The following is a 22,996-nucleotide window of genomic DNA, read 5'->3' on the forward strand; positions in this document are numbered from 1 at the left end:
TGCAGTTGGTTCATGGGATTTTTCAGTTGTAATAGGAAGGATGTGTGTGGTAAATTTTCCATTTGTATAAAAAAAGATATTATATGACATATGAGTCTGTGTTTATACATGAAATCCAATTAACGTGATGAAATAACATTTCTAGTTATCAATTAATGAAGTATCACATATCATTTAAAGCATTATTTATTATGATAGATACTGGATTTTATGAATTCTGTAGCATTCCTATAGTTAATTGATCCAAACTTTAAAAGGTTTCATGGAGATATATATTAAAAAAAATCATCAAAATATAGGATTACATAAATTTTCTGTTATGATTCATATGATTTATTTTTGAGAAGGTTGGTAATATTGGAATAATAAGGTTCTTCACTGAAAAGAAATATCTTAAAATAAATTCAGAAACTGTATTGGTTATGATAGCCCAAATCTAGATACGAGGTTGATATTGCAATCAAGTCGTCTGTCTGTCTGTCTGTCTGTCTGTCAAACAAATATTTTCATCAAAACTTTCTCAGAAACTACCATTGGCATAATATTGGATGTAAACATAAGAATATGTACATGCACATAAGTCTACTAAAGAGTCTTCAAAATGGAAAGTGTCTAGCATTTAAACAGAACACTCACAAGCAGGGTTAATTGTCAAAATACAGAGTTACTGTGTATCTCTTTCAACAACCAAGAAAAATAAAAAAACAGACAGGAAATCAAATGCTTTGCCAAAGTTGCTTACTGGTGTGATGGAAAATGGTAAAATGAAGAAAAAAAGGATGAAAACCCTTTGAGAGAAGGTTTTTAACCGGATTTTTGTGACAAAAATGTCGGTTATTGATTTGGGGATGTACGGCGGGCGGCCGGGCGGGCGGGCGGCAATCAAATGTTGTCCGTGCATTAACTCATGAACCGTTCAACCAAAGCTTTTAAAATTTTAATATGTTATTCCTGACAACTATACGAAGGTCAAGTTCAATAATGGCGATTTTGACTTTTACCGTTCAGGAGTTATGGTTCTTGAAAGATTGAAAAATAGAGTTGTCCGTGCATTTACGCATGAACTGTTCTACCAAAGCTTCCCAAATTTTAATATGTTGTTACTAATGAAAGAATGGAGGTCAAGTTCAATAATGACGAATTTGACTTTTACCGTTCAGGAGTTATGGTTCTTGAAAGATTGAAAAATGGAGTTTCCAGTCGTGTCCGTGCATTTATGCATGAACTGTTCTACCAAAGCTTCCCAAATTTTAATATGCTGTTACTGATGTCAAAATGGAGGTCAAGTTCAATAATGACGATTTTGACTTTTACCGTTCAGGAGTTATGGTTCTTGAAAGATTGAAAAATGGTTTTTCCCGTCGTGTCCGTGCATTTTCTCATGAACCATTCAACCAAAGCTTTTGAAATTTTAATATGTTGTTACTGATGACAAAATAGAGGTCAAGTGCAATAATGACGATTTTGACTTTTACCGTTCAGGAGTTATGGTTCTTGAAAGATCGTAAAATGGTGTTTCCATTCAGGTTGTTGCATTTACTCATGAACCATTCAATCTAAGCTTTTCAAATTTTAATATGTTGATACTGATGACAAAATGGAGGTCAAATTTGATATTGACGATTTTCACTTTCACCATTCATCAGTAATGGTTCTTGTGATATTGCCAGGACACAAATAAATGTTAATAAATCCGGTTTGCTGTCGTTGTGACAGCCTCTTGTTATTAATCTAGAATTATATTTAAAATGCTTTTTATTCTAAATGTAATGTTTTAATGAAGAAACTACAATGACCTTATCTGTTTAATAGAATTTTATGTGTCTTAATTATTATTATTTCATTTATTAGGAAGGAACAAAGATTGCTCAACCATTATTATTAGGTCAGCTTATTCGTTATTTTACTCCTGGGTCTACAGTAAGCAGTACAGATGCCTATATGTATGCCATGGGTGTGAGTCTGTGTGCCATTATATTAGCTATATTTCATCATCCATACTTTTTTGGAGTTCAGAGAATTGGTATGCAGCTTCGTGTTGCCTGCTGTTCCTTATTATACAGAAAAGTAAGTAGAAAATTCATTTGGTGATTCACTTCATACCATTGCAAAAGACCAATTTTGTACTACTGGACTACCTTTACAACTGTCATTATTTTTCAAGCTGTAAATTTTTATACGACCGCAAAAATTGAAAATTTTTTGGTCGTATATTGGTATGACGTTGGCGTCGTTGTCTGCGTCGTTGTCGTCGTCCGAATACTTTTAGTTTTCGCACTCTAACTTTAGTAAAAGTGAATAGAAATCTATGAAATTTTAAAACAAGGTTTAGGACCACAAAAGGAAGGTTGGGATTAATTTTTGAAGTTTTAGTCCCAACAGTTTGGGAATTAGGGGCCAAAAAGGGCCCAAATAAGCATTTTCTTGGTTTTCGCACTACAACTTTAGTTTTAGTAAATAGAAATCTATGAAATTTTGACACAAGGTTTATGACCACTAAAGGAAGGTTGGGATTAATTTTGGGAGTTTTGGTCCCAACAGTTTAGGAATAAAGGGCCAAAAAAGGCCCAAATAAGCATTATTTTTGGTTTTCGCACACAATAACTTTAGTATAAGTAAATAGAAATCAATGAAATTTAAACAACACAAGGTTTATGACCATAAAAGGAAGGTTGGGATTGATTTTGGAAGTTTATGTCCCAACAGTTTAGGAATAAGGGGCCCGAAGGGTCCAAAATTAACTTTCATCAAAAATTGAATAATTGGGGTTCTTTGATATGCCAAATCTAACTGTGTATGTAGATTCTTAATTTTTGGTCCTGTTTTCAAATTGGTCTACATTAAGGTCCAAAGGGTCCAAAATCAAACTTAGTTTTCTTGGGGTTCTTTGATATGCTGAATCTAAACATGTACTTAGATTTTTGATAATGGGCCCAGTTTTCAAGTTGGTCCAAATTGTGGTCCAAAATTAAACTTTATTTGATTTTAACAAAAATTGAATTATTGTGATTCTTTGATATACTGAATCTAAACATGAACTTAGATTATTGATTATGCGCCCAGTTTTCAAGTTGGTCCAAATCGGGGTCCAAAATTAAACTTTGTTTGATATCAACAAAAATTGAATCCTTGGGGTTCTTTGATATGCTGAATCTAAACATGTATTGGATTTTGAACATAGGCCCAGTATTCAAGTTGGTCCAAATCGGGGTCCAAAGTTAAACTTTGTTTGATTTCAACAAAAATTGAATATATGGGGTTCTTTGATATATGCTGAATCTAACCATGTATTTAGATTTTTGATATTTGGGCCCGATTATTAAATTGGTCCACATTTAGGTCTAAAGGGTCCAAAATTGAAAGTTGAATTTTTGGGGTTCTTTGATATCCTGAATCTAACCATTAGATTTAGATTTTGGATATTGGACCATAATATGTAAATGTCCAATTTAAAATTTTTAAGTTTTTAAGTTTAAGTTCTTAGACCACATTCATTCTGTGTCAGAAACCTATGTTGTGTCAACTATTTAATCACAATTCAAATTCAGAGCTGTATCAAGCTTGAATGTTGTGTCCATACTTGCCCCAACTGTTCAGGGTTCGAACTCTGGGGTCATATAAAGCTGTGCCCTGCGGAGCATCTGGTTCAGTATAATTAGACATCTTCAAGATGATCACACTGCTCAGACTTCATCAGATACCATTGTGTACCTGAGATTACCGTTAGGCTTGTCTTGTACTCTAACTGGTGTTGACATCCTCAGACTCCGTCAGATACAATTTGAGCATCTGAGATTACCTTATGTTGTACTTTAACTTTCTCAGACTCCATTAAATACCATTTTAACCATCTGATATAACCTTCTCTTGTGTTTTAACTGGTGTTAACTTCCTCATATCTTTTATCTTAGGCATTTTAATTGGACAACTAATTGCAGGTCAATTTCAAATTAATACAGAATTTGCATGCATGTCTCAGTAATGCAACATTCATACATATGGTAGATAAGTGTTGGCAATCAGATGGAAAATTGATAATAAATTGTTCAGAATCATTGGTCGGTATGATTTTGAGTATTTATGTTTTTTTATAAGGGCTGTCCCTTAAAAAAAAAATGGCAGGTGGTTGAACTCGTAATTTTTTTGAGTTCCCCAAAAGAATTTTGCTATTTTTTTAAGGGTCAGAAGATTAAACTCACAATTATTGTGGAATTCCATCACAGGAATTTTACCTATTTTCTAAGTAAATTTCACATCTTACCCCACTTGATATTTTTAGCTGGAATAGTGCTTCTGAAAAAGCCTTTATAATGTTGGACTTAAATAACACACTTTTTCTTATGGAAATCTGATGTGTTTCATATATATTTGCTTAATATTAAAGAAGGATTATCCAAACTTTCAGATGCATATCTACAAGTCACTGTACAATAAAGTGTTTACATGTACAGATAATATATTGTATGTGTTTTAAGAAATTTTCCGATAACGTCCCCAGGTTTTTTAATAAAAAATGAAGATACTTTTAACTTTGATTATTTATGGATTATTAATTTAAAGATTTTCTATAATCAATAGATTTTTAATTAAGGAATGACTGTAATATTTTTTTTATGTCTATTCGAAATAACATAAAAAATGTGGTGCACACTGTTAAACAACCTGCTACACACGTTATTCAGTGTGCACCAAATTTTTTATGTTATTTCTTCATAGACATTAAAAATATTACAGTCATTTCTTATAATTTCATTCTAAAATCCATTTTCAATCGTAGAAAACGTTCACTTGACTTAATTATGTCTATGGTCTGATAACAAAATAACGTCAGCCAATCAGAAGACGTGTTACATCCAAAATTAAATTAATGTTGTATATTTGTTGAATGTCTTTCTTTTATATTTCAGGTATGTAGTAATTAAACAATTGGGAGACAACTTAATCACAAAGTAATTCTTTTCTGTTTCAGGCATTACGTTTAAATAATACAGCATTAGGGCAGACAACAACAGGTCAAATAGTTAATCTGATGTCAAATGATGTAAACAGATTTGACACGGTAGGTTTTATAATCTTATGCTTTAATAACTTTACTGAAAATCTCTAAAAGTAATATAGAAATGTTGAGATTTTACCTGTTGTCAAATAAATTATGTACACAAAAAAAGACTGAAGATATTGTAAGGGAACATTTTCTCATTAGTCGTAGAAAAGCTGACAACGTAATCACAAAAAACAAAAACAAAACACCAACAGAAAATTTAAGATCGAGTAACACGAACCTCACTGAAATCCAAGGGCAAACTGTTTGATTGGGACGGATCAGCAGCTATTAACAAATTAATTATTTCTTATATCAGTAACTTATTTGCTGCACTTGAAGATATGGTATGATTGCCAATGAGACAACTTTTTTCTAGAGACCAAATGACACAGAAATCAACAAGTTTAGGCCAACTTATTGTAGGTCTGTTTATCTTTTATCATTCATTTTAAATGTTTTTTTTTTTATTTTAACAGGCAGCTATTTTCCTACATTATCTGTGGGTAGGACCAGCACAAGCAATTCCTGTTTTAATTATATTGTGGAATGAACTGGGACCATCAGCAATGGCAGGATTTGGTGTGTTGCTCTTACTGGTTCCTGTCCAAAGCTGGATGGGGAAACTTTTCTCCAAATTCAGGTAAAGAATAAACTGTTCCCTGTTCAAAGCTTGATGGGAATCCTTTAGATCTACTAACTCAAATGAAAGATTTCAACAGGCTGATTTTTTTCTGACAATAAAATTGTTTTACAAGTCACAATGCAAAAAACACAGTATTTTTCAGTTAAACAATATTTGATACCCAGATGAAGGAATTATTTTTGGTCAAATTGGTCCTTTTAGCCAAATATGATTTAAAATTTCTCCAATTTTGCAAACTTTTAAAATGTTGAATCTATATACAATGTACTGAAATGAAACATTGCTGTTTTGCCTTTAATATTTTCTTTTCTGACATCCTTAAAATCACAGAAAATTTGGTGAGAGTGAGGAAAAAATGCAAAGATATTTACTCCTTGACTGAGATATGTTAAGGAAGAATTTTGAGCACCACAAGCATTGCTCTAAAGGATAATCACAATGGGTATTTTTTGTAAAACCATAAGCTGCAAAAATTTATTTGCCTGTTAAAAGATTATTTTTTTTTAAAAACAGAATATATGATTACAACCATTATACAGAGCACCATTTCAGATAACCATTCCTTTTTACCCTCTCAAAAATATACTGCATTGTCCGAACATAGTGGACTTTTTAAACATATTGCATGAGAATTTAACATTGCAGGCACAAGACAGCGGTACATACAGATGAGAGAGTAAAAGTTATGAATGAAATTATATCAGGGATGAGAGTCATTAAAATGTATTGTTGGGAAAAACCATTTGGTCAGCTGGTAGAAAAAATCAGAGGGTAAGTCAGTTTCCTTGTTGAATATGGATATTTTAATGCAATCAAAACATGTTGATGATAAGAATTTTTGATAAAACACTGAAAATAACACAAAATATAACTAACCAATGTGGACATGGTGGAAAAAAAAATTAAAAAAAAAGTACAATAAAAAAGATTCCATATAAATTTAAAATGACTTGGAAGAAAGAAAAAAAACCAGAAAAACAGAAAATCAAGAATGCTCTACAGAAAGATGTGTCACAAAATGTTCTGTTTTTGGAAGACTGCCAAAACAACCTTTAAGAAAGAAAAATATGGAAATCAAATATTGTGAGATATATGCTTCAGTATTATTCTTTGACTGAGAAACTTGAGTGCTCTGGAAGGGTAATAATTTCCTGCTTCTTCAACTGTACACAATGAGAACATATCAGATAATAACAAACTTACAATTCCACACTACAGTAATATTCATTTAGTGAGATCAGAGAATCAATATTTAATGGTGAAACTGTGTCCCTTTCTACAAAAAAAATACACAAATAATATAAAATGACATAAGATTTGCATGGCATGATGTAATGTTGCATGTTTCTGTTTTAATACTGCAGTTAAGTTTTTGCTGATACCAATGTTCCTCCTACAAAAGAAGGGGCATTCTGTTTTCTGTTTTGAGTGACCGTTATTTTCCTTTGATTCATTCATTTGTCCAAACTGTATTATGTAAATGTTTAAGAAGTACTATGAAGTCAAATTACTCCATGTTACACATGTTCTGAATGATGTAAACTTAAAAATTGGATTTTGAACAAGATTCCTAGGCTCAAGGAATATGGAAATTTAATAGTGTTTGCAGGGCATGGTGTCATATTGACCCATATTTCTATTTCTCTTTACATTTCAAACCTTTTTGCCTAGAAAATAAATAATTCATCAGCATAAACCCAATGTTGTATGAAAAAAAAAAAAAATCTTTAAAAAAACAACAAAGTAGATTTTTTTTTTAATTAATGGATGGAATTTGCATATCTAAGACCCCAAAAGGGTATATGACAAAAATTTAACTGCATGTATTTCGCAGAAAGCATGGTATTATTTTTTCATATTTTGTACACATTTGATTATTAAAACATGTTAATGCTTTGTTTTGCGCTACATACAATTAACACAGCATGCCATGGTGTGTAATATATCCTGATATTGTGTATAAAGCCACTGACACTAATTTGCATGTTTTGATATTTTCTTAAAATTGTGTATTTATGTTATTTTATTTATATACTATAGTTGTACATAAATTAACTGTGAATATATATGTGCATTATGAAAATAAGATAAAACAAAATTTCATCTATGTAAATTGTGCATTTTGAAAAAATTCTGCATAACTAATGCATCATCAAATTCATGTTGTTATTATTACGGAAATGTATGAAAAATAGTCCCATACCTACATAGTTGTGTGAGAATTTGCATTCAATATCATATGGTTAAAATACTTGAAATTAATACAAGTGTTGTAGCATGCATGATTATTAAATAGCAGAACTTTCAGAAGCCTTTAGAGTAGTATGGCTTGCATATATTCATGAAATTAACCATTGTTAATAGTATTATCTGACAAATATAAAGAATAATGGAAGGAATAATTCAATGCCTTGATGGACCTCAGTTTTCTTTTTTTTTTAATCCCGTTCTTCAATTGCACACATGCAAAAAAAATTCTATGAATTGAGCATATACACTTAAAGAACTACTTGTTACTGTAGTTATTACAGGAATAAATTTTGAAGAAAAAATGCGAAATATACAAGCAGGAATTTGTATGCAAAACATTTTTTGTCTAACCCAGTCTTAAGTCACTTAGTAATTTATCATTTTAGCATCTTGATACATTATGCTTATTCAGTCATAATTTGTTATTTTGATTTCAATGGTATTAAATACTTTGGAGTTTCAATTGTACTACAGTTTAAATTTAAATCAGTATAAAACATATAGATATTAATATTCACAGATATTTATGCACAACTGTAGTATTCTGCATGTTTTTATATATATATACAAATATATGTGCACTAGAAAACCTTTGCTCTAACCTCTGCATGCTTTTTTGCTTGCCTGCTTTCGCATAAAACAGATTAATCAGAAGTTCTGTCCTAGAATAAATATATTTATTTGTTATGAAATTTATTCAGGTCTGGTAAAATGAAGTAAATCGATAATTTTGTAACCAACCTTTTATGTGTCATATCAGTAAACCAGAAGTTGTTGACCCATATATTTTAAGAAATTTAACCTGTCCTAAAAAAAAAAAAAATATATATATGTCATGTACTTTATTCAGTTCTTGAAAAATGCTGGAAAAAGATAATGCTAGAACCTACCTCTATGTAATTTTATCAGGAAATTAAAATTTGTTGAGCCACATTTTATTTAAAGTTAAAAAAATGTTATAAAATAAAAAGTATATACATTAGTAATTTATTCAGATCTGGTAAAATGCTGGAAAAAGACGATTTTATTATCCATCTCTATGTTACAAATATATTAGTAACTAGAAAGTTTGAATTAAACCATATCATTATTTTAGGCATTCTTTAAACCTAATATGTAAAGCTATCGAATTCTTATAAATAAAGAAATACAATGACTTTGGGGCTAAGTATTGTAAGTCACTAAATTGTCATTAGTTAAAATGTATGATGTAGGACTAAGTTCATGTGAGATCTTTTATAGAAACAAGTTTTATTATGACAATATTACTCTGAATTGCAAAAATATAACTGCAACAACTTATTTGAATTGCAAATGTTGACAGACCTTGACAATGACTTCCTAACACAATTGCAAATTAAATTTAGTATAATGAATGGCAGAAGTTAACTGTAGAAGTAAGATTGAATTGCAAATGTGACCCTGCACATTTGAAGTGGTTGCTAAAGTGTCCTTGCACATTTGAAGTGGTTGCTAAAGTTTCCTGTTACATTTGAAGTGGTTGCTAAAGATTCATTGAACATTTGAAGTGGTTTCTAAAGTTTCCTGTAACATTTGAAATGGTTGCTAAAGTTTCATAGACCATTTGAAGTGGTTGCTCAAGTTTCCTGTAACATTTAAAGTGGTTGCTTAAGTTTCATTGAACATTTGAAGTGGTTGCTAAAGTTTCCATGAACATTTGAAGTGGTTGCTAAAGTATTATAGAACATTTGAAGTTGTTGCTAAAGTTTCCTGTAACATTTGAAGTGGTTGCTAAAGTTTCATTGAATATTTGAAGTGGTTGTTAAAGTGTCCTTGAACATTTGAAGTGGTTGCTAAATTTTCATTGAACATTTGAAGTGGTTGCTTATGTGTCCTTGAACATTTGTAGTGGTTGCCTAAGTGTCCTTGAACATTTGAGGTGGTTGCTAAGTTTCATTGAACATTTGAAGTGGTTGCTAAAGTTTCCTTGAACATTTAAAGTGTGAGAATTTAAAAAAAAAAGCTTGGGAGTTATTGTTATCACAAAACTCACCCAGTCACATAATTCATATTAATTAAAACCTTGCATATCAATGATTAAAAATGATAAAAAAAAATAAAGAAAATTGCTGATATGTCTAGAATTCTATTGTTCACAGTTTATGTTTTTGACAGAATTTACTGAAACACAGCAATTAAGGCCTAGTGAAAGAACCTTATGATAATGTCATAATGGCATGATTGGTACTTTTGACTTGTTATTTGACCTTTGTTCGTGTGTATGGCACAAAACGAATTTGGGTTATTTGACTTTAATTTGCCTTGTCCAAATATAATGAAAGGTTTATTAAACAATGCTTATTATTACCAACAAAAGCAGGTCAAGTCAATGTTTTTACTAGTGGAGGAAGCTGGAGAAAACCACAGACCTTCTGTAGAGAAACTGACAATCATATCAATTAAGATTGGAGTAAAACATATGTATGGGGTCCAACCTAATACAGAAGATTAACTTCTTAGATCATTTGGCTAATGAGGCCCCTTCAAGTAAAAAAACCCCACTTTTCACAATGCTGTTAATAGTTATTTAATAGACTGTCTCTTCTAAGGATATAAATTCAATCATATCTAACATATTAAAATTTCCATCACATGTTACAGTCTAATATTTGATATATTGTTTCATTAATAAAGTGGGTGTTAGTCCTATAATGCTGTTATTGGTAGTGTAGTTTATAAACACCTTTTAAGTTTTGCATGTATTTTTTCTTCTTTAAGTGTTTATCATGCATGCTTATGAATGTTTTAAAAACCAGTTTAGTTTTGAAAGTATACAGTGGCCATAAATATTCTCACAAAGTATACACTTGCTTTCTAAAATCAGTTGTAAAAAGTAAAATCACAAAAATACTGAACTTAGAGGAAAATCAATTCGGAAAGTCCATAATCACATGGCAAAATCAAATAAAAAAAAACGCATCAAAAACGAACGGACAAGAGCTGTATACACTATCTTAATAATAATATTGTAGTTCTGTTTTGATGGCAGATAAACAAATGTAGTATGCTGGCACTAATAAGCTGGAAAAACTAACAATACTTACAAAAATACACTAATAATTGACACTCACAGATCACATCATGTGTGTCTGTGTGATTATTCATGTCAGTGATTTTTTCCATTTGTCTTTTCATAGAAAAGTTACCGTGGTGATTTATTTACGATCGCAAAGAATTTTGCGGTCATATATTGGTATTACGTTATTGTCGTCGTCATTGTCGCCATCCAAAGATGTTTGGTTTCCAGACAATAACTTAAGTATAAATAAATAGAAATCTATGAAATTTAAATAGAAGGTTTATAACCACAATAGGAAAGTATGGATTGATTTAGGGGGTTATGGTCCTTACAGTCCCTTTAGGAATTAAGGGCCTCCATTTGTCTGTCTGTCTGTCCGTCTGTCTGTCACATGTTCAATTCTTGCCAGATTTTTTTTTAAAACTTATATCTTAGGTTTATATCAGCAATGTCTGACAAGTTCAAAATTAAATTGTGATCAATTATTTTTGAGTTATGCCAAATTATTTGGAACAATTCTGGCCAAATTTTAATGAAACTTACATGTATGTTTATATCAGCAATGTTTCTGAAGAGTTAAAAACTCTGTGCCAATCAACTATTGTTAAAAGTTAATTGCCCCTTAGAATTGTATATTATATTGAAATTTGCATTGTTAATGCATCACATGTACATTTTTTGCCAGTTTTTTGTTTTATCAAATTCATATCAAAGGTATTAGAACAGCATTGTCTTAGACAATTTGGAATTTCAGTGATGATCAAAAGTTTCTCTTGGAAATATTGAATATATCAGAAATGTCAAGTCTTAACCCTGTAGTAAGATAATTTTTTTTAAATTTGAAAGAACAATTTTTTGGGATTTTTTGCCCATCAACAGAACAGATAATATGGGCCAGGTAGTGGGGGGCATTGGAACTCTATTATAATGTTTAATCTATATAATCTAGTTTTCACTCCTTTTTCACTTATCTGTTAGTAGTTGGAACATATTTTCATTATTCTCAATCTCATAATCTTATGTTTTATAAAGATAAATCATTTGAATATTTTCAGGCAGGAGGTGAAAAAAGTGAAGTCGTGTTCTTACATAAGGGGTTCAATTATTGGATTTTTCTTTAGTTCGGCAAAGCTGATTGTGTTTTTAACCTTTCTTGCATATATTATGAGTGGACATGCATTGTCATCTGAGAAAGTTTTCGTCACAATAGCTTTGTACCAGGCTATCCGCCTTTCCACAACACTTTTCATCCCTTTTGCCATCCAGTTTGCATCAGAGACAATGGTTACAGTTAAAAGATTACAGGTTTGTCTGATGTTTGGTTTGAATTTATTTTTTTCTTATATATATATATGCACTAGATCTTCCATTTTTATTTGGCTTTTTTGGCGACACTTGAAGAATGGTATACTAATTAACAAAAGAAAATATTTATAATTTAATTGTTAAAACATGTAAGAAATATTCTGGAATCTTAAAAATATTTTATAATAAATTTTTTTTTTTAGTTGAGGTATCATATTTGGTGATACACCAATTGATCAAGTTCAGTTCTGAAACTGCAGTATTATACCCCTTTAATTAAGAAATTAAGATTGACCTACATTGGTGGACTAAAGCTAGCAGTAATCAATGCCAAAAAAATTACTAAACCATTTAAAAGTAGTTGAAATTTTATTTGGAAAATTCTTTGGATGAAAGTTTTAACCATGCCTTAATACAAGAAATGCTAGTGTTGCAATACATGTGTTGGAAAGGAACAATTTAAGTTTTCTTAGCTAAATTCACATTTGTTGTATTTTTAGGATGGACAGATTAAGATATATAACAGTTTTTTTTGCATTTTAGCAGAGGTTTTGAATAATGAAATTCATTTTTTTCTCAGTTTACAATTCAAAGTATCAAGCATTTTAGAATTTTGTTGAATAAATCTTGAATATATAGAAGTTGTTGTATTGGGCTATAGCAATAGCAAATTTTTTACCTCAATTTTGTCAAAAAGATCAAATTTAAAGAAAAAAACATATTTATTCTATTGTCATTACATATATTATATAATCTGTTCAATTTAAAGTTTCTTCTCATGTGGTGTCCACTGTAGTTCCAAAGTGATTAGCAATGTGCTTTGTGTTATAAAAGTGGAAATGTTTTTAAAAGAACACAAAAAAATAAAAACCAACAGAAACACTCCATTTCAGAAGGCTACATAACTATCCAATGAAAGGCATTTGTTAGCCACTTGATAAAGAAAGTGATTTCACTGCAGTCTACCACTTTAAGACCGCTGTTTCTGGTCTGACTATAATTTAAACAAAACACAATATTATATTTTCAACTAATGGGTGGGTGGGTGTATGAGATTTATTTATTTATAAACAATTTCTATCAATAATAAAAAAAAGATTTTTAGTCTTTTTACAGTCTTTGAAATGCATTTGGCATTAACTTTGCATTTGTTATGTGTTTTTGTGTGCAATGATAGTCAGTTTTTCTGCATAGTTCTGCATCAGGTTACTGAATTTTGTTGGATGCTTATGGTTCTGATGTAGTTTTGATAGGTTGTATTTTGAATTTTGTGTGTTTGTTCTATTAAATGTACATTTTGTAACTTTAAAGTGGAGCAGAAGGCTTAACATGTATATAGTTCAAAATACACAGATTGGGTAATGCGTACAAAAGGATGGGAGGGGCAGTAAGAGATATGAATAGTGATTGGAAGTAATCACTTATAAGAAAAGTTGGAATATATACAGGAAAAATGAGGTGCAATGAATCACTTGGAAGAAAAGTTGGAATATATACAGGAAAAATGGGGTGCACTGGTTTGAAATATGAATATGGATTGTATAATAGTGTGTAAGAAAAGTTGGAATATATACAGGAAAAATGGGGTGCAATGAATCACTTGTAAGAAAAGTTGGAATATATACAGGAAAAATAGGGTGCAATGAATCACTTGTAAGAAAAGTTAGAATATATACAGGAAAAATGGGGTGCAATGAATCACTTGTAAGAAAAGTTAGAATATATACAGGAAAAATGGGGTGCAATGAATCACTTGTAAGAAAAGTTAGAATATATACAGGAAAAATGGGGTGCAATGAATCACTTGTAAGAAAAGTTAGAATATATACAAGAAAAATGGGGTGCAATGAATCACTTGTAAGAAAAGTTAGAATATATACAGGAAAAATGGGGTGCAATGAATCACTTGTAAGAAAAGTTAGAATATATACAAGAAAAATGGGGTGCAATGAATCACTTGTAAGGAAAGTTAGAATATATACAGGATAAATGGAGTGCAATGAATCACTTGTAAGAAAAGTTAGAATAAATACAGGAAAAATGGTGTTTCACTGGATTGAAATATGAATATGGACTATTTAATCGTTTTTAAGAAAAGTTGGAATATATACAGGGAAAATGAGTTGTAATGTACACTGGTTTCATGATGTTTTTAAATCCTCATTTTTACCGGGGCCTATTTGGATGGTGTGGGTTGGAAATTCATAGAAAGATTGCATACATGTTTGAAGATATGCACCTATTATAGAATTGTTTTGAAACTGATCCCCTTTGTCAGTTACTCCGTCTTTTCTTGGGCAGTATTTACAAATATTGTTACAATTTTTTGTTTTAATCTTTGGAACTTCACTAATAAATAGTTTGAAAACCATTTAATTATGGAGTAGTTGAAAGATTTTCTTATCTCCATATATGGATATGTTCATTATAAACCATTCCCCATTGTCTTATAAATGTTCTGCCCAACCTGGACATTTGAGCCTTTGATCTAAAACACATGGATTTGACTACTCTTAGATCATGTATTTTGACATACTTAACTTTGAGAAGTGAATTATAAAAGCACTGGATATCATATCCTTGTGAATGGCCTGCAGTTGAGCCAAAATCATTCAAGAAAGAATAATGGCTGGTGACACAACAGACGACAATTTATTTTAATGATGATTTAGATGTAAACGTAAAAATCTAGGTAGATGAAGATAGACGTATTTTTTCTTTTTTGATATAAATCAAATGCCACTCCGTCAATCACAATTCTTGTTGTATAAAGGTATAAATCTTTCAATGATGTCCGACGTGGAGCGATTTTGCTTTTCACAATTATTTATTAATCCGTTAATTCAGTGACCAATTCAGATTCTCAGTCACTGTCAAAAGACAATTCCGTAGTTAAATCGATATTGTCATTTTCAATTATCTGTACACATGACTTCTCAGACTAAACTGGTCACCTGCTGATCAATAGTTTGCCACAAGATAAGAGCGAAACAACAGCAGGGGTCCAGTTTATTCTTGGACTTTATAGTTGACAAATAGATAAAGGAGGATGAGCATCGGAATTATATATATATATAGGGCCTCTAATTAGTTTGTTATAACAACTCACAAGTTCATTAAAACTCAAATATCCTCGGGGATACGCTGTCATCCTGTGTTTCTTTAATCTAATCATGCAAATAATTAAAAATACTTTTTGGTTTTGATTGTTATCAATCGATTTTGACAGGTAATTTTTAGACACATATTAACTAACGAGCCTTCAAAAAGCATTCAGAATCTGGTGTTGACAGGGTTCGTTTTTTTCAGGTTAGATTAACGTTAATTGATAGGGAAATTTTGTAGGACTTTGAAAATTGTTTGGTTTAAACTGAAATTCGGTTTTATCAGGGTTCGGTTTACCCAGGTTTCACTGTATATTAATTTTATTGTCAATAAGTTTGTTTTGTGTGCAGCTTCTACTTTTGTCAAATTATAGCTATGCTTTGGATTTCAGAAACTTATAGTAGCTTTTAGCTTTGTATGTGAGCTTAGTTTTCCATGTTGTCTTTGGCTGAACATATATGTATGTGCATGTGCCAATAAAGTTCATTATATGAACAGCTAGCTGAATTTCTACAATTACATTGGATAAATGGGCTTTCACAACACATTTGAAAAAACTGTTCAGGGTTCAACCTCTGTGGTCATATCAGGCTCACTCTGCAAAGCATTTTATTTTTTATATACTTTATTAAATTTATTCCAATCTCTGTGAAATGATGTAATGTTATGGAGATGTTATATTGTTGCCAAATAGAAACTTTAAGCTAGATTAGATTGAGCCAGTTGTGACTCTGCTGGCATGTATGAGCTGACTAGGTAAAGAGGGTAGCTTTGGTAAATAAAGGGAAAGGCGATAGTTTGTTGATAAGGGTGATATTATTTTATAATATTTTCAGGATGGAAATTAAACAGTTGCTACAAAGATCTTACATTGGTGCTTTATTTGATGGTTTTTTCTTTGCTTGTACAAAAGTCATCATACTTTTAACAATTTTGACCTATGCATTGATTGGAGGTGCTATGACAGCCAAAAGGGTTTACCTTACTGTAGCTTTACACCAAACTATCCGTCTTTCTATGACACTTTTTGTTCCACTAGCCTTCCGGTTTTCTTTTGAAGCACTGGTTACATTGAGAAGATTAGAGGTTTGTTGTTTTTGGTTTGATTTTCATTTAACTAAACTTTAACTGTAATTCTATCAAGTGAACATGGGTAGATGATGTTTGTAATCAATACCTTGAAAAGTTTTTCACCATGATTTTTGTAACTTCAACCAACAATCAATCAATCAAAGAAAGATTGCATACATGTTGAAGATATGCACATGCTATTCATTGCTATCATGGAATCTCTTTTTCCCATTTTTCAGACTTAGTTACTTAGTCATTTCTTGGGCTAAATTTTCAAATATTGTACAAATTTTTTTTTAATCATTGAAACATCACTAAAAGTTTGAAAACGATTCAGATTGTGCACCTTCTATTATGGAGTTGTTGAAAAAAATTTCTTGTCTCCATACATGAATATGTTCAATATAAACCATTCTCCATTGTTTTATAAATGTTCTGCTCAACCTGGCCATTTGAGTCTGATCTATTACACATGTCTTTGACTACTCTTAGATCTTGTATTTTGACTTAGACTTATTATCATTGAGAAGTAAATTATCACATTTATTGTACATAGATCATGTAAATGAAGAAGTTAAATGGCATAAAGGTTTATGTTATGTAGACCTATGCATTGATTTGATTGGTTGACAATAGCAGTTGTAACTTTCCAAAATAAGTAATTAATATAAGTAATATTAGCCATGCATCTATCAAACTACCAAACCTAAATAAATTGTTCTTAGTACAAATCAATAATTGACAAATTTTCTGGCCAGGACAGGACTTGCAACAAATAATTAAATCAAACTTGTATAGATTACAGTCGAGCCAAAAAAATCAAGAAAGAATAAAGGTTATAATTTAATTTTGAACCGGATTTTTGTGACAAAAATGTCGGGTATTGATTTGGGGATGTACGGCGGGCGGGCTGGCGGCAATCAAATGTTGTCCGTGCATTAACTCATGAACTGTTCAACCAAAGCTTTTAAAATTTTAATATGTTGTTACTGATGACAAAATGGAGGTCAAGTTCAATAATGACGATTTTGACTTTTACGGTTCAGGAGTTATGGTTCTTGAAAGATTGAAAAATGGAGTTTCCAGTCGTGTCCGTGCATTTACGCATGAACTGTTCTACCAAAGCTTCCCAAATTTTAATATATTGTTACTGATGACAAAATGGAGGTCAAGTTCAATAATGACGATTTTGACTTTTACCGTTCAGGAGTTATGGTTCTTGAAAGATTGAAAAATGGTGTTTCCAGTCGTGTCCGTGCATTTTCTCATAAACCATTCAACCAAAGCTTTTGAAATTTTTATATGTTGTTACTGATGACAAAATAGAGGTCAAGTTCAATAATGACAATTTTGACTTTTACCGTTCAGGAGTTATGGTTCTTGAAAGATTGAAAAATGGTGTTTCCAGTCGTGTCCGTGCATTTTCTCATAAACCATTCAACCAAAGCTTTTGAAATTTTTATATGTTGTTACTGATGACAAAATAGAGGTCAAGTTCAATAATGACAATTTTGACTTTTACCGTTCAGGAGTTATGGTTCTTGAAAGATCGTAAAATGGTGTTTCCATTCACGTTGTTGCATTTACTAATGAACCATTCAATCTAAGCTTTTCAAATTTTAATATGTTGATACTGACTACAGAATGGAGGTCAAATTTGATATTGACGATTTTCACTTTCAGCATTCATCAGTTATGGTTCTTGTAATATTGCCAGGACACAAATAAATGTTAATAAATCCGGTTTGCTGTCGTTGTGACAGCCTCTTGTATTTGGTGATTTGTTTGTTTTGTGTGCAGCTTCTACTTTTGTCAATTATAGCTATGCTTTGGATTTCAGGAACTTATAGTAGCTTTTGGCTTTGTTTGTTTGTTTCTAATGTTGTCTTGGGTAGAGCATACATTCATGTACCCTTAAAGTTCATTGCATGTACAGCTAGTTGAACTTCTACAAGTAAAAATGAAAAATGGAGTTTCTTTGATCTTTTTATACCCTGGCTTTTATAGATGGGTGTATACTCCATGTATATGAATTGTTTCAATTTATTTCTAAAAGTTGCTCAACACTGGGACTAACATTCTAATATCATTATATTATGTACCAGGTTAACTTTGTTAAATTTGTATATAGTTTTAATGAGAAACACTGTATATATGTGTAAATTACTTGTTTATTTATTTGCCTTCTTTCGTAAAGTCTACGCACACAAAGTGCTTTTTTGGTTAAAAAAATTTACCATGCCCTTTTTATACAATTCGTATTGGTATATTGGTATATTGGACGGTACCATATCAATCCTAATTCAGACAGTATCAAGCTTTAATATTATGTCCAAACTTGCACCAACTGTTCAGGGTTCAACCACTGCGATCGTATCAGGCTGCGCTCAGCGAAGCATTTTATTCAGTTCTAGATAAAACACTATAAGGGTGATATCATTTTAATATTTTCAGGACAGAAGTCAAACAGTTGCTACAAAGATCTTACATAGAGGCTTTATTTGAGGGATTTTTCTTTACTTGTGCAAAAGTCATCATACTTTTTACTTTGATTACCTATGCATTGGTTGGAGGTGCAATGACAGCAAAAAAAGTTTTCCTTACAGTAGTTTTGATCCAAACCATACGTCTTCCTATGACACTTTTCGTTCCACTAGCCTTCCGATTTTCTTTGGAAGCACTGGTTACATTGAGAAGATTAGAGGTTTGTCAGTTTTTTGGTTTGACTTTCATTAAACTTATAATTAAACTGTACGGTCATAAAAGAAATGTGTCATTTTGGTGAACATTATCTGACGAAGGGGCATATTGTTTTTACCCTAATGCTAAAGGAATGGTTCAAATGAACAGCTCCAATTAAAGAATCTAACTGATCAGTTGTTGTCAAGTTTTGTTTCACACATAATTGATTTACAATGAAGTAATATTTACAGTATCAGATTGTCAAAACGATGTTGAAATCCAGATGTAAATTTGAGGAATTGACAAAATTAGTTTGTTGAGGTTTTTCAAAGGTGTATGTTTGTATACATGTGTAAAAGTTATGAGTGAAGTTTTTGAATATGTGAAAGGGACATGGTGTCTTTTGGACATATTTTTTTTGTGTGTTTTTGTTTTTTGTCTTTTTTTAAAAGCAAAAACTAATAGTAATTTTAAGGTTGATCATCCAAACTAGAGTTCATTCTAAAATCCTAAGATGAGTAGGCCTAGGTTAGGTGTATGTTTTCAAAACAATCATTTTCAAATGTTTTTCAACCTTAGGTTGTTTTCTTCAGGCACTCAAGCTTCCCTCACCAATACAAGCATATTGCCATGAAATAGCACTATAGTACTAAAGTGAGAAAACTGGCATTAAATCATCAATTAAATGCTCTGCACTTCTAACATTGTATATTGGTGTTACTGGAAATTATATCAATGTATGCTTAGGTTCAAGAAGTGTATGCCCAATTAATAAAATTATTACTAACACCATTATATCAATTATCATCAGATATCAGATTATTGAAAATGGTTCACACTCTTGTATACAGAGTGCTTCAAATCCATACACTGTCCTTGGTTAGATATAGAAATTGCACACATCTGATTTCTTAGCTTTATGTCTTCAAATTTTAATTTTAATTTTAATCAACAGGTCAGAAATAGCTATTGTGAGGAAGGCCAAAAGTTTCTATGGATGTACAGCTCTGTTTCAAATCTTTGGCCATTTCTTTTGCTTAGCAGCCATCATTTATGCATTTGTGTTTTCTGGAAACACTTTCCGAGCAGAGATTTTATATGTCAGCTTCAATGCCTTGCATGTGATTCGTAAAACTTTTTTCACTTTTGTCCTGAGAAGTTTCCAGACATCAGGAGAATTGTTTGCTTCAATGGATAGATTAATGGTAAGGTCAGAAATGGTAAATAAGTTTCTGTAAAAGTATAAATCAATTTTCGAAATATGATTCTAGATTTGGAATTGAATGAGACGAACTAAACCTTTGAATGTTTGTACTAACAAAGGGATACCCTCCACCTTTCAGCATATTGCAATATTAATGTAAGTCAATTTGATTATCTCCCCTTCAACATTTGATACCAGAATACACTTTTTCAAGAAGTGTTCTATAAGCTTCATAGGTTGTCAAATATCTAGTCATTTAGGAAAAGAGAACAGTATCAATTTGATTATTTTCCCCTTTTACCTTCAGGACTGGAATTATATTCATTTATGCAAATCTTGGAGTAGTGTTCACTATCTATGTAAAGTTTCATCAACATCAGCTTAGTAGTCAAGGAGAAGTTGTGCTATCAGGGCATGCAGGCAAATGAACAAAATTAAAAGAAACAAACAAAAGTTCATTTGTGAATAATACCAAGACTGAAGTTTGTAAGAGAAACTGTTGTTTTGGATCTATACTGTGCCATTAAAATTACAATTGAACCTATGGTTCTTTCTGAATGAATCAAATTATTTAGATTACACAAAATGATAATATATCTGTATGTATTTTGGGGCCCTTTGTAGCTTGCTGTTCCGTGTGAGCAAAGGCTCTGTGGTTGAAGACTGGAACTTTGACCTATAATGGTATACTTTTACAAATTTTGACTAGGATGGAAAGTTGTCTCATTCCCACTCATACTACATCGACATATCTATGTAGCAAAATTATATAGCAGCTGGTGATTTTACACAGCAAATGCTTCTGAGAAAAATATGAACATCAGTGTACATGTGTGTTTTTCTACAAAATATTACAATTATCTATAATACTAACAAAAGATTTTTTATTTGAGAAAATGATTTTCTGATTTCTGCTTGCATTTTGTTATGCTTTTGGGAATAGTCTATGAGAGTCACACAACTTAAACACATGTCACACAACTTAAACACATGTGTCGGAGTATATGGTGTGAACAAGGTTGTTGAATTGCACATCAGATTATCATACAGAAATGGATGACCTGACAGTAAATTGTTGATAGTATGGGATGGTATTTCGGGGTGTAATCTGTAGATAATGAATTCTTGACATGTATGATATGTTAGATATAGCAACACTTGTTCATTCTGTTAAAGAGTTGATGTTTGGTCATTGTTGTAGTGAAAATATGATTCTGTATAAAACTGTATATACAGACACATAACACATACACATATGATTTTATTGCTTTTATATACATGATAAATTCAATAGGTTGTAGATATAAATCACAGCTTTTTGGTGGGTATATTGTTTATTGCATATGAAATGTTTTATTTTTTATCCCATCCCTACTTCTTCTTTTGGACTGAATAGCACTGTAGAAATAGATTCACACTAATAGATAAAATAGTTCCCTGAATGAGCCCATCATGTTTGAATAAAATTTACCTGTTTGAATTTATATTTGAATACATCGTAATGGATTATCTCATTTGCATATTTTCAGGGAGGAGATGAAAAAAGTGATGACGATGTCTTACATAGGTGGTTCATTTGAAGGATTTTTTTTTACTTCTGCCAAACTAGTTGTATTTTTAATACTTCTTTCATATGTTATGGTTGGAGGTACTATAACAGTCAAAAAAGTTTACCTCATGGTAACATTAGTCCAGATCATCACGTTTTCCACGACGCTTTTCATCCCTTTTGCGTTCCGGTTTGGGTTTGAAATACTCGTAACATTGAGAAGATACCAGGTTTGTGTCCAATTTTTTGTTTCATTTTGATTTCGAAATTGTTTTTTTTTAGATATGACTATTTTCATTGTGTTGTTATATCCTTATATACAAAATTTAGTCCTGGTATCTATGATGAGTTTGTTTACATCAACCTTTCCTCCATTTTATTGGCCCATCCCTCATTTTAATAACACATCAATATGCTTAAATTTTCAGTAGTTCCTGTTTAATTTCACCACATGTCCTAAATGCTGAATGATTTAGAGCTTGACATATGGTTTAGAAATTTGTCTTTTGTTGAAGACTGACATGCAGTGTGTGTTTATTTCCAGATGTCCTCTATTTTCAAAGTGTTGAAGAGTTGCTGCCTTATTGATGTATAGCCCATATCTTCTAACATTCATAAAATTGTTAAAAAAATAAAAATTATTTGGACTTTTAATGATATTTAATTAAAACCATGATGTATTGCATATGATAGCAAGAGAGTGAATCTTTCTTTTTAGTAAATTGTTGGAATGGGTAGCATAGAATTCAAGAATGTTATATATCAGTAGTTTAAGTGTGTTGTGAATTCATGATAAGGTAATAAAAAAGAATTCATGAAAACAGTTGACAGAAAATATTTACTCAATAATCTACAGTATCTGATTTTCATATGCCAAAATGTTGTAATTGTTAATGAAATCCTAAACAAATATTCTTATGCCAAGTTTTGATGGAGTCAAAATGAGCACTGAATATGATTAATTCTATCCAGACATTATGTTTTGCATCATGAATGAAAATATCTCAAACAAACTTAGGTTGATTTCAAGAAGATCCCTGTTCAATTTAAGGTCACTTGATCAGAGGTCTAAGTCACAGCAAAAATGGATGGACTGAAAATTT

At 31.1% G+C, this 22,996-nt stretch overlaps 1 protein-coding gene across 8 annotated transcripts in view; it reads left to right on the plus strand.

Annotated features, from left to right (window-relative positions):
- Positions 1-22,996, plus strand: part of LOC143068696 (ATP-binding cassette sub-family C member 4-like) — a 135,362-nt gene that overhangs the window by 34,044 nt on the left and 78,322 nt on the right. For 4 of the 8 annotated variants that reach the window (XM_076242947.1, XM_076242946.1, XM_076242944.1 and 1 more), the window contains exons 4-7: positions 1,852-2,067; positions 4,970-5,059; positions 5,521-5,684; positions 6,333-6,458. In XM_076242947.1, coding sequence (XP_076099062.1) covers positions 1,852-2,067; positions 4,970-5,059; positions 5,521-5,684; positions 6,333-6,458 — 596 coding nt within the window. Of the gene's footprint in view, positions 1-1,851; positions 2,068-4,969; positions 5,060-5,520; positions 5,685-6,332; positions 6,459-12,032; positions 12,283-18,912; positions 19,163-20,095; positions 20,346-21,873; positions 22,124-22,996 lie in introns of all 8 variants that reach the window. The other 4 variants (XM_076242940.1, XM_076242942.1, XM_076242945.1 and 1 more) reach the window with 4 other exon arrangements.

This window comes from Mytilus galloprovincialis, chromosome 3, assembly GCF_965363235.1.
Source record: "Mytilus galloprovincialis chromosome 3, xbMytGall1.hap1.1, whole genome shotgun sequence".
Lineage (NCBI taxonomy): Eukaryota > Metazoa > Mollusca > Bivalvia > Mytilida > Mytilidae > Mytilus > Mytilus galloprovincialis.